Source organism: Echiichthys vipera (genome assembly GCF_963691815.1).
Source record: "Echiichthys vipera genome assembly, chromosome: 2".
Taxonomy (NCBI): domain Eukaryota; kingdom Metazoa; phylum Chordata; class Actinopteri; order Perciformes; family Trachinidae; genus Echiichthys; species Echiichthys vipera.
In genome coordinates, this window is record NC_139827.1 from 19,430,749 (window position 1) to 19,444,317 (window position 13,569).

Here is a 13,569-nt window from a genome sequence, read left to right on the forward strand (position 1 = left end):
GAAGTAAACATGATGCTCGGAAGATGCAGATTAATACTTTTTTTCGGTGTTTTGATATGCATACGCCAGCCTTTAGTGTCAAGAGTCAATGGTTCATCTAAGCCACATCTTGCTGCCGTGTTTTTGGACTTTCAGCATTTAGGATTTTGTTCCAAAGGATCACTTCCCCGCTCCTTCATATTAACATAAATATTACAGCCAGCAGGCAAAACAAACTTCCCTTTCACTGATCTCACCAGGAATGATCCAACACAAACAATAATACAACTCAGCTCTGCAAGTACCATCCTATAGAGAAGGTACAGTCAAGGCTGATATATGTTATGTTATATACTTATCTGTCACTCTCAACGAATCAATAAAGAGTAACCGCTCTTCTCATTTCAACAAGGTCATTCAGGGACATTCTTGTGAAAACTAAAAGCATTAACAACAAGAGCAGATAAGAATACCTGTGGTTGTTTTTGTCTTATTTTTAAAAATAATTTATGATAGTCACAAACAAATAATGTGTGTCAGTGGACGTATCCCTGAGGCGGTTTAACCACATCTCTGGTTTCAGTGAGCCACCGTTCAAGGATGTTTTCTGCTTTGCTTTTCTATTGTGTAGGCTTTATATGAACATGAGAAAAGTCGAAGGATCGACTGGCTGTAGAAACAAAAGTTGGCGAGATGTTGATACAGAGTCGTTTGAAGGTCTTTTCAAAGTCCAAAAGATGTTTGTGTTGATGAGAAGAGGAAGCTCTAGTTGTTGGGGATGCTCTGCAGATATGTGAGGATTTGCTGGATCTTCACCAGCCGTTCTTTGAGGCTGGTCATGGAGAGGACAGAGAGCTGGTACCTTGGGTCGATAGGCAGAACAGCCAGAAGCCACCAGCAGCACGCTGGACCGTTCGGAGTTGCCTAAAAGAGAGGGGGAATAGTATTAGACTTTTGTGTGTGAAAATAACTGTGCATATCTCCTAGTTTGTGTGTAACTGCTTCCATTCAGAGTTTTGTGCCGCTGCATTCTTGTTTGTACTTTCCATTAATTTTCTGCATTATCACGGGCCTGTAGCTGCCTCAGAGTTCCAGTTCGACATTAAGTAAATAAGTGAAGCACCCTTTTTGTGTGGATTGCAGATTACGAATACACTTGGCCCTTCAACCCCGGACTGAATTAAATCATAAATAACCTTTTACGGTTATCTGCCGGAGGAATGCATGCCTGTATAAGAATTACACAGCTGAAAAAAAGCCTGAGCCACTTAGGAAACGTACTTGGCAAGTCGAAGGATTTGAAGTGAATGGTATTTACTACTTCTGTGTAACATTTTGCATCAGCCAATAGCCAAAGAGTTGCTGTATTGCCAATAATCATGGTCTACTCGTTGCCTTTATTAGCGTGTGCAAACGTGGTGGAGTTTTGGATTCTCCTCATGACACTCTTCTGATGCAACAGGGCTTGTGGGATTAGTTATGAAGCACCCATAAAGCTCTTTAGCCTATATTGTCAACTGACTCCTCCCCATGGTTGTCCAAAGAGCGGAGCTGTAATCCCTTTAGGCGCTGCGGGCTTTGAGTCAGAGCTGAGCACACACACAACCACTATGTTCCAATATAAAGACCTCTGAGGCAGGTGAATCCATGGTAATGTGGGTCTCCTCAAAAGGCTAGTGTGTGATGAGTGGATCTAATTTCTGATTAAGAATTTACTGTGTCAGACGAGAAAATTGTAGTGTAGATAATAACAATAATAATAATAATAATAATAATAATAACAACAAAAACAATATTATATATCAATATATATTGACTGGTGTTCCTTTGCCTATTTACATATCATAGTAATAAACATACTATCCAATAAACATAGTATTCCATGTAAAATTATAGTTTGCATATTCCGAAATCGGATGATTAAAAAAAGGAAATCCAAAACCGGGCCACAGACCAGATTTGATTTTTTTGTGCAAGGTGTGCTTTTTACCCATTGAAGTATTTTGTTTTTCCAACTTTTCATATTCTTGAAAGCCAACATCCCAGGAGCAGTTTAACTGAGCATGAGGTATAATTTTCCAGTTTGCTAGCTCTGACAGCCACTCACTTCAACCCTCCAATATATCAGCAACAATACATTTTTGTTAGACAGTAAATGCAAAGGAGACACTGTATTTTGAAGTAAATCCATGATAAAATAAATCAAAAACTTAGTATTTCCATTGTTTAAACAAGCTCAAAGATTAGTGATAATATTTGGCCTAATTGGCATCTATACTCCTGCTATAGTTACTCTACAGAAGTGTCTAATATTTGACATGTAGTTGATGATTACACTCCTTAAGGAATCACTTTACAATATAGTCCTTACATAATCTAATCTGGACAGGAACAGATAAATCTCTCCAGATAGAAGTAGAGGGACACTGTGCAGGATGTTTACCTGGATGTCAGCTTCTCGTTCTGGCATCGGTCCAAAGTGCTGCAGGATCTGATTGTGGAAGTGGATCTTGAGGTTCTGGAACCAGTCGCAGGCCTGCTCATACACTGCATCATGCAGCTCTTGTAGTCTCTCTAGCTCATCACTATCCACCTAACAGAAAGAATATCAGTCACAAAATACATTCCTTTAAAAAGGAACTGGCAATAAAATGATAGCTCAATGTCAAAAATGAAAACGGGTGCAGCTCCCGTTTAGTTCTCGTAAGTAAAAAGCTGAATTCTAGCGTGTCAACTACAATACAGTATTAGGCCATTGTTATAAATATAGTAATCTGAAATTGAAAATTATTAGTCATAATAGAAAAGGTTGCTTCAAGTCATATTATTAGATTTTTATGTTTTAAAATTATCCTCATAAATTGTTTACCTTACATAAATAAAGACATTTCCACCATAAATTGGTGCATAAAAATCCACCAAAATAAAGGAAATCAAGTGTTAAATGTTTAATTTCTTTTCAATGTTGACAGGAAATCTGCACCCTTGAAAATGAATCTACCTAAAGCAACACCCCACAAAAAATCCTAAAAAATTAAACCACCTTTCAAGTCTACAGGGGTTGTAGTTCAATGATAAAAGCATGCCATACTATAGATAATATTATTCAAACTATAGTTATTGTGCTTCTTACCCTGGTATCAACCAAGTGCTCAATATCAGCAGTACTGTAACCATCCTTCATTCCTCTTGATAGGACCCGGAAGCGTTTTCCTCCGATGGTGTCTACTACTGATCGTCCGTCAGGGAGAAAATGGACACTCCTGATGATCAGCATGCACCCATAATCTACAAACCTGCGGAGATGAACACCATTTAGTTTTTGGTTTATTTAGACAACTGACTTTTGGCAGTTTGTGCCTCCTCTGATGTTCTTAAAGGAACCTTTTTTCTAGATATGTGGATTAGTCTGGTTTAAAGGCTATCTGATATTCATACAAATATGTGTCTATGTGCTTTCATGCTTACCCTTTCTGGGGATCATTAATACACATCCCAAACTGCCGCGTGCCTGTTTCCATGCAGCGGCGAATCATGAGGCGGTAACGTGGCTCGAAGACATGCAGGGGGCAAGGCACGGTGGGGTAAGCCATGGTACACACAAAGATAGGCACATTCTTCGTCAGACTGCACAGAGGGAAGGCGGAGAGAACATTTTAAAGCCTTTGAAACTTCTGCATACGGAAACTCCTGATGATGAATGTTGAAATCAATCAATCAGGCTAGAGACAGAAATGCTTACTCGGAAAGCTCTCTGGTCTCCTCCAGATGAGTTTTAGTCCTCTCTGCATACTCCTTACTCAAATACTGTTTGATCAGCGTGTCCAAGACAGTGGTTACCATGTACTTCCTACATGCTAGATACTGGAGAGAGCAGGATACAAGGTAATTATTAAAATAGGTACTCTTGTTTTACTTTTACACAATAAGTTTAATATCCAGATTCAATACATACAAAGACTGGTGGTCTCTCACCTCTTTTAGGCTCTCTTTGCAGAGGGGACACTGGGGCATATGGTCCAAGCAGCGTTCCAAACAGTTTTTACAGAAGGTGTGGCCACATGGTGTAGTTACAGGCTCATAGAACAACCTGTATTGATCACAGAGAGGCAACATTCAGCATGTTAATTTGGAATCTTCAATAATTTACAATGTGTGTGATTTTCTTGGTAAATGTGTGCACTTGGCCCACTCGTGTGGCGCCGTACCTCATGCAGAGAGAGCACTCTAAGTCATTGTGGTCCAGCAGGTCCTCAGGAACACTTCTGCAGGTTTTAGCTTTCACAGCCACACCTAAATCCAACCACAGAGAATATGGCATTTCAGGGTTATTTTCTCTTACATGAATATGGTGCTAAGAATTTATTATATACGTTATTGGGACATTAAACGTACTTATTATTAATTTGTACTAAGGTTCTACCAAACCCCTTGCACAATATTCCTGCAATATTCCTGTATTTTAATGTCAAATTAAGCTTAATTTTACACACCATTGCTACCAATTACATGTTTTGGGCTTTTATATAAAATAGTGGTGTCAACAGAAACAGGAGAGATTTGACTTGGGAATTAAAATACAATACATTAGAAAGAACAAACAGTAATAAAATTGCCGGGTTTGGATACAGACCTTGTTTTTTAAGCTTGTTACTTCCACTGTCCACAACACAGTGTTCTGTGTCAGACACTGACAACTTCCTCTTCAGCAGGCTCCCTTTGTCCTGGTCCCCCAGCTGAGGAGCAGAATAAACTCTCTTCAGCCCTTCCTCACCACAATTAGAGCCATGCATCCTTAGGGAGCGAGCTCTACTCAGACCAGGTCGCTCCAGGCTTTCCCAACGTTTCTGTATAATGATCAAGACCAAGGGGATAAGAAGGTGACGATGGTTCCTTATAAACTCAACAAGAGCAAGGATTGACTAACAATGTGATATCATTATTTAGTCTGCTAGTACCTCCTGGTCATCCAGAGAATGGTGAGCTGAAGCAGTGTGGACCTGGTGCTGGTGCTGTCTGTGGACGGGGCTCTGTGGTTCAGCTTGAGCATCGGCGACAAGGGTTTTACTACGCAAGTGAGGCGACGTGTTCTGTGTCGTTTCCCTCAGGCCAACCTTGACGGTCTCATCAGCAGGGGAGAGCAGGTCACACAGAATCTGTAAAAAGCACTCGGTTTGTCAGCAGGTATATACGTAGTTTTATTAACTTCACATTTGAAAGGCAGACATCATGTGTCTGGCATGTAAAAAAAAAAAAAACCTACATTTTTGTTTTTTTTAATTAGTCAGGTTTTGTGATAGAAATTAAAATGCTTTAAATTTGTATTTTAAAAAAATATTTAAAATGCTTGAAACATGCAGTGTGTGATGAGGGTAATACAGACTGTTTGTCCTCTACGCAGAAAGAGCGTATTGACAAAAGATTAAACTACACAATACTGTATATCCAATTCCATACCCAAGACCAAGAGCAAACATGGTCATGATAATGTACAATGTGAGGAGAAAAGCACCAACTTTGTTGCCTTGTCCTATGTTCAAATTAGATATCAGCATGACCTCAGTATATCTGACCTAGTACCAGAGACCTTTAACTGTTCCTTCCAGTTCAGGAAATTTAAAATATATTAGTATATATTTAGTATAGGTAGTAATGAATGGATCATCAGACACACTCTTCACATATCTTTTTCCTCATCCTTTATATTTGCATTATTCCTCTGTAGAACAGAAGTCTTGTCGAAACGGTTGATGTTTTAAGTTTTTAGTTACAAATATATATGTTCAGCATCATTTGGATCCCTTGTCATCTTTCAGTGTAACAAGAATGGAGGCTGTCATTTTCAATTGCATTAATTAGCTGTTTTCATTATATGGGTGTTGGAAAGATCTTTGAGACTAACGCGTAATAACAGGCTACACAAACTTGATATGACGTGCTATTGATGCACGCTGTCTGGCTCCCACGCGGTTGTAGATTGATGTCTAGTCTGAACAATGACTCCTTCAGGATCAGAAGGGAAAGGAATTCAGACAAGATGTCAAGTTAACCAGAAACCCTGACCAACAGCTCCAATCAATTTCACACACTTTATACCAAGTGTAAACTGGTATGAGATGACTAATGTGATTATGTATGTTTCCTTATACAATGATGATTCAGAGATGATTACACAAAACTTGAGCAGCAACAAACTTGGGCAGCAACAAACTTTCATGTTATCCTGAAAATGTATAGTATGTAGTACTGCATACATACGTCAACTGTGTTTGACTTATGTAACTACAACACTGTGGTCTATTAAGTGGTACTAATGTCATTACCAACAGAGTCACAAGACCTGACCCAGTAACAACTTACGCAACTACACGACAGACTTAGACTTATCTCAAAGAAGACCTTCATAGAAAGAAGGGCTGAGAAAGTGCAGGTATTTACAAATGTTCTGACTCACTGGACTAAAAGTAGATGAGCAGAATAATATGACAACTGTAAATAATCTCTGTCAGCACATTCCAGGCAATAGATGCATTTCTCTAAGCAAAGGGGACATACACAGCTTAACAAGGGGTACTTTTACTGTCATCAGGATGCCTATAAAACACAGCATCTCCACCTTTTTTCCGGTTTCACGATTTATTTAGTCATAAAGCTTAAGTGGGACTTTAAGATCAATGCCATGTAAAGAGGATCCATTAAGTTAAAGTAGTATAATAGCAGATGCTTACTATAAAAACAGAGTAAATGGCTTTGTGCAATAAAGATCATAATGGTTGAGCTTTATGTTTTCATCGGCTATCCAATAAAACAATGTAGCTAGGTTCCCTGAAGCGATGGTACACGTTTTACTTAAATCTTTGGCTGACAGTGAAATTTGTGGCTCGCTCCTGCAGCCTACTTCCACAAACACAGTGTGACTTCAACTCAACTCATTGACAGACTTAAGGGTGACGGTCTAATATATTAACTTTTTCTCCTCCCATATTCAGCATACTAATCATAACTCCTTCCTCTTAAATTTTCTCACTTTTTCCACTTGTCTTTTAGCACAGGGGAAGTCATCGTCCACAGCCAGGCACTGGAGAAAGACTTGGAGAGACTCGTCCACTTGGCCCATCTCATATAGCACCATAGCTTTCATAAACAAAGCCTGGAAGGACAGGAATAGAGAAATTATACTTTTGTACCAGTATTTATGTTTACATTGTATATTCAATCTCTGGTCAGTCCCTTTAACTAATTGGTCAGTCCATCTTTAGCACATGCTATATAAACCCACCGTCCCAAGCTTGAGTCCAGCCTTGGGACCTTTGTTGCATGTCATATCCCTCTATCACTCCATTTCTGCAATGTCCTCCGTCAAAATAAAGGCTTTCAATTTTAAAAGAATAAAACAAAACATTAATTATAGAAGAAAATCATGCCGAACCATTTTATTTATTTGTTTTAACCTTTTAACCACCACTCCTACTCACAAACAAGAGCCACAGCTTTTACTTATTGCAATGTTTATGTTATTCAATAAATCAATAGTAAGTATGCAAGTTCCTTTGGATAATATACTTTGCATCACAAATAGAATGTCCTGGGCTGCAACCCAGGCATTTGGTCTCCTGTTGCTGATGTAATAGTTAATAATAGTTTTGACCTTAATCACTACATTCTCAGTTGTGATACTCTTTTGTAACTTATTGACACTATGAGAAGGCCTTTATATAATACTAAAAATAGCGCCTTGTAAACAAGCCAACAGGGTCACTCATAACTAAGAAATTATATTTAGACTATAATTCAATGAGCTGCCAAGACACACACCAAAAATGTACTTTTAAGATGGTTATATTCTATAATAAAGCTAATGAAAGATTAAAAATTATATTGTGTGTCTGAAATCTGTAAACTGGCCTACAATTAACTTGAATCTATAAACCAAAGACACAACAAATAAGGTGCTCCATGTCTGTGGCTTTGTGGGTGACAATCTTAAAATATACCTTTTCTTAGTAATGACTGGCTGACCGATTTATCAGAAGAGAGACTGACTAGGAAGTAAAGGGGTGTGTGTGTGTGTGTGTGTGTGTGTGTGTGTGTGTGTAGCATGGGATAACGAATTACTGCAGTATCAGAGAGTGACCTACTTCCGCAGAAAAGCTGGACCTGGGACTAAATTCTATGTCCTCCAAAGCCAGACGGTACAGTTTGAGAGCCATGTATGCCTCTGCCCGAGACAGTCGTGCCACCTCTGTGGTTTCTGGATCTGTGGGAGACATGAGGAAGAAGGCAGAGAAGAATCTAAATAAATATTGTAAAGCACAGCATTTTAGTTTAAACAGATATCAAATTCTGAGTTCTCAATATCATGAAACTTACTACATACTAGCACAAGTAGCACCATACTAATTATAGTGACTACATCAAATAATTTAATGAGCAAGCCTCCAACCTTGTATTGTAAGATCGTGTTCACCTCAATAGAAAGTTAAAGTTAAAACTGTCAGTTAAAGCAAGTCATCTTGCATAACCACACGACAAATACAAACAATATATCAACTGTGTCACTGAATTCTCAGCGAATAATGCACAAGACAAATAGGTTGCATAAGCCCGAAAGAGCTGAACGTTTGTTGGATTTTGTATTGCTATTCCTGGCGGTTGCTTAAAAGGGGACACAGGAGTTACGAATACTGGCATGTACTCAAAATCGCAACATTAAGAAGCCAACTCTAAACACTTTCAGAAATGGCTTAATTATTTGGTTTGATAATTAAATTCAAACTTGTACTTGTGGCTAGTGCATCACGTTCAAATCAGGTATTTCCTCTAATTACCTAACTATGTCACTTTATTCTGAGCAAGTCTCAACCTTTTGTCTGTCCTGCAATTCTGTTGGAGGATTAGGTTAACCTGCAATTTAACGAAATTTCAATAAGATCAATTTTCTTCACAGACAGAGGTGCATTTTTTCAGCACATGGCACTCTTCCATTCCAAGTACTGCAATGTATTTACCTCTGTGACAAATTAGATTGTTTTTTTTCCGGATGTATGGCAGATGCTAGTGTGAAGAGGACCACAGATAGTTTGTCTAGTTGTCGTAACATCAGTAAAACACCCCTGAATATCTGGAAGTTTCTGTCCTGCTGCTCAGGTTTGTCAGCGCTGTCGACAGCAGGTGCTGCGATTCTTTTGTTCAGTGATGTGAGGTCCTTGACCGAATGTCAAGGGACACTCTGTGCCACACCAGTAACATTTGACCTACATAACATGTGTTTGTATTACGTTTTTCTTCAGATTATTGGTGTCATTTTCACTATTATCAGTATGACATGCATCAGTCAAAGGTCCCAGGGCAGAAAAAAAGAATGCATAACCGTAGATGTGGATATGTGGCGTTTGCTTGGACCATTCAACTAAAACCCTGGGCTTTTTGTTTGACTGAAGTTTACATTGCGGAGAGGAGACACAGCAGATTGTGCATCCATATTTTCCAAAGGGATGTAATGTTTTTACAGCCTTACCCAATGTACAGTCTTTCCTTGCACAAATGTTCTAAGCTGAAGAATAAAAAGGAAAAAATAAGAAAAAAGGGTAAATGTGGAGGGAAGTTATTACAGCTTCTCTTAACTGCAGCTAGGCATTCCATTGATGTCAGGATAGCTGGTGTTCCCATTATTCAGTAGTTAGGGTTAGGTTGAATCTTTCACCCTGTTCAAGATACAGTGTTATATCACTTGACCCAGATGCCATAGATGTTTCCATGATCTCCCACAAATCAGGTGATAGCCCACAACACTTTTAAAGCCAGTGTGTGAGAGATCAGAAGTAATAATATACACACATTGGGACTCCAAGTCACCATATCATACCAATAATAAATTGAAATGCCATTTAGGAACGTATAACCCTGTAACTACAATAGCCTGCAAATAACTGATGAAGGAATGTGGCAGGTGGTTTCTTGGGATTCCACTGGAAGGCAGGGCGTGATAACCACAACACCTCACCCTCTTAATTCAGGAAATGCTCTGTAAACATGCTGCCAGTTCTGGTCCCACCACTGGGACAGCTGATTGTTTGGTGCTTTAGTCAAAATAAACTTACGGTTGTGGTTACTGGTGAAAAGGTTGCATATTTAATTGATTTCACCTGTCCTAAGCTATTACAACCATTATTGGGATCAGCGCCCGCAGCCACAAAAACGCCCATTATCCCTGATATGTGGACTATTAAATGATCTGCCTCTGAAGTAAGCAAAGTTTTACTCATTGCATAACTTCAGAATCTCTTAACAACCCTCACATGGTGCATTTAACCTCTTTGGACACTGTTGACCAGTCTATTTATCACTTTTTGTGTTTTACTGTCACTTGCTATTTTTTTTTTTTTTTTACTGTGTACATAGGCTGTTCTCGTATGTTGCATCTATTTTGATGCTTTTAGTATTTGCACTATCCTCTTTTGCTGCTGTTACACTGTACACCCCCCACCACACTGTGGACATGATGAAGGATTATCTTATTTAACATTTATGAAACTGCTCGTATAGCAGCTACAAAATATGAATGCCCTCCCCTCTTGTTACATTACAAAACCGGGCCCACTGTGTGTCACGACCTGCCTTATGCAACTTGCACGAAATGCGCATGCGCGTCTGGTGAATTTCGTAAGGCAAAACCTGCCGGTTATGACACAGGGGGAGGAGACTGGCACCAGGGCACAGACAGATAGGGGGTACTGGTTTTCAAAATGTTGGTCAGTAGAACTTGCTCAGGTTAACATACAAAGACTATTATTGTGCCATTTTCATACTCACAGAGGCTATAATTTTTTTCACAGAGAAAACGTCCCATCATGTTGTGTGCAGCAGACACACATCATCTCCCTCTTCTTACATATAAAGGTTAGCTAAAGCACTTACCACACTGAATAACATCGGTTGCTAGCGACACCGCGTCTCGGTAACATCTTCTTCTACACAGCTCGTCCACCTCGTCCAGCAATTTAGACTTTTTCAGGTCGTCGGGGAACCATTTCTCTAAAAGTCCACACAGGATGACATTCACTTTGTGTTCATCGCCAACGGCTTCACTGCACAGCTTACATTTGGAGATCAGCCGTCGTTGTAAACACCTTTTACAGTACGAGTGTCCGCAGGCGAGGGTGAACGGTTCACCTAAAAAGCCGTGGCAGTTGGGACAGTTAAACACGTCGTCCACGCAGCTAACGTTATCCCCAGACGAGTCCGCCGCAGCCGCCGCTTTGCTTTTAAAGTTGCGGAGGATACAGTCCACGAAGGTGCTTAATTGTTCTGGCTGCACGGGTCCATACCGCATAGCCACTGAAAACCAGTCAATTGCCTCTTTCAGGCAGTTTTCCGATGCTAGCGCGTTGGCTTTCTGTAGTATAAGTTGATGGTGGTGGTCCTGCTCCTCCGAGACGTCGTCCGAGTCAGCGCCGATGAAGAAGGCGCTTCTCTCCTCCGGTACGTCCTCCACTTGCGACATTGTAACAAAAATAGAAAGAAAAACAATGTTACGTAGGTTTATATCTGCTTCTATTAACGTGTCTATTCATGTCTATGGCTAACCGCGGTCCTTCACAGTGAAAATCGACCGACTTTACCCTGATAGACACCCGTTTGTTACGTAAAACAAGAAACACCGTCATGTGACCAGCAATCTCGTGCCCTGATTGGTCAGGATGTCTCGGTTACAAAACCAGTGTTGGAAAGTTTCATAACTACGGAAAGGACGTAGTGAAGTTGATACAGGTTGTGTCAGGTTAACGTCTTGTTATTTTAATTCCACACCCAGGCTACAGTACAACAGTAATACAAACACAAATACATGAAATACAAGTCCTTGTTGATATATTCATCAATACGTTGGAGTTTCTGAAAGCTGTCAGAAAAATTACCCAGAAGGCCCCCCTCATATCTGGTTGTGTAATAAGAGTTTATATAATTTATTTAATCTTCCCTATCTGCATGTTTAGCCACTTTCTATCATGTCTGCACCTTAGACTTTGTGTAGGCCTATTGTCGACTTTTACCACTGTAGTGCAGTGGTTCTCAAACATGTTATGTCACAAGCAACAGCATCTATGAAAGTTTTTCCAAGGCACACCTTTAGGCTAAATTTTCTATGTAAATCATTATTATAACTTAGACTCATTTCAAACCACACTTGGCTAGCTCCCGGGGCACACCAGCTCAGCTGACTTTCACTTCATACGCTTTTGGTATAACAATCTTTATACAGACAAATACCTAAATACTAGACCTGTTTTGTAATTCCACTGCAGATGTTACTTGGTTATTACCAGATGGTAAGAACCGTGGACAGACTTCTCTGACATAGATTTTGTGTACTGTAGTTCACTCTTGTGTTGACACATATTGTACCTTACTTTTTTTATGTAACATGTTATTGTGCTGCCTTTATGTTTTGGTGATATTTTATGTGGTGTTATTCTATTCTATTTTGAAGTCATTCTTCAATAAAATGTGTTAATTTATATAATGTTAAGCTCAAAAATTACAGATTGATCCTTCAACTAAAGCATTTGTTTTCTGCCTCTAAACATAAGTCAGCGTATTTCCACCCAAACCTCTTTTCCAAACCCGGTTTAGCTTAGCCACAAGAGATGCTTACTGCACATCTGTTGTCACATGTTGCAATCTGTCACCAACCGATCATCACCTGTCAACGCCTGGAGACTGGCCCATAACCACTGTGTTGCTTTTTGCAAAATTTGCAAAAGTTTGAAACGTGTCAAATAGAAAATAAAAATGTAATTACCTTAGAAGAATGTGATGGTGTCGGTGCTGATGCAGACCTTTTAAATGATCCACCAACAGGTCACAGATGTAAATACATGTATGGAATTTCCCTTCATGAAATATTATTAATTTGACCAAATTTTGACTTGTATCAAATAGAGATCTGATACCTGGATCGGTTATCAGCTCAGATATTGACAAATTAGCTGGACCGGATATAGGGGGAATGAGGCAGATCCAGCATTCTGATCCAGTCATTTCTTTTTTATTAATTAAATTAATTTATTAATATCATACACACTAATACAGTTACAGCGACCTACTTCAATTCTATGCTTGCAACACCGGTTAGGGTTTTATATTACATTTTAAAATATCTGTTTGCCCTGGGCGCCTCCCTAGGGAGGTGTTCCAGGCACGTCCAGCTGGGAGGAGACCTTGGGGAAGACCCAGGACTAGGTGGAAAGATTATATCTCCACACTGGCCTGGGAACGCCTCGGGATCCCCCAGTTGGAGCTGGTTAATGTGGCCCGGGAAAGGGAAGTTTGGGGTCCCCTGCTAGAGCTGCTGCCCCCCCCCCTGGATAAGCGGTTGAAGATGAGTGATGAGTGAATATCTGTTTGCAGTGCACTTTACATGGAAGTGTTGTTGATTTATTTTTGCTGCTAATGTACACTTTGTTATTTGTTTATAAATAATATTAAGTACATTTATATCTGTGTTAATTGGTTACCTTTGTTTTAACAAAGCTAACAGTAGTTCATGTCTCATCAATGCATGTTACTAATTCAGCTTCTTCCCCGGAGCTG

General features: G+C 39.6%; 1 protein-coding gene across 1 annotated transcript; it reads right to left on the reverse strand.

Annotated features, from left to right (window-relative positions):
- Window positions 1-609: 609 nt before the first annotated feature.
- Window positions 610-11,601, reverse strand: lonrf1 (LON peptidase N-terminal domain and ring finger 1). The gene is made up of 12 exons (XM_083929689.1): window positions 10,897-11,601; window positions 8,118-8,236; window positions 7,007-7,129; window positions 4,938-5,135; window positions 4,613-4,826; window positions 4,188-4,272; window positions 3,955-4,069; window positions 3,722-3,843; window positions 3,448-3,606; window positions 3,113-3,275; window positions 2,423-2,572; window positions 610-903 (listed from the first exon to the last, which is right to left on the reverse strand). Exons 1-12 carry the CDS (start codon window positions 11,480-11,482, stop codon window positions 745-747), a joined length of 2,193 nt encoding a protein of 730 aa, XP_083785815.1. The 5' UTR covers window positions 11,483-11,601; the 3' UTR covers window positions 610-744.
- Window positions 11,602-13,569: the final 1,968 nt, after the last annotated feature.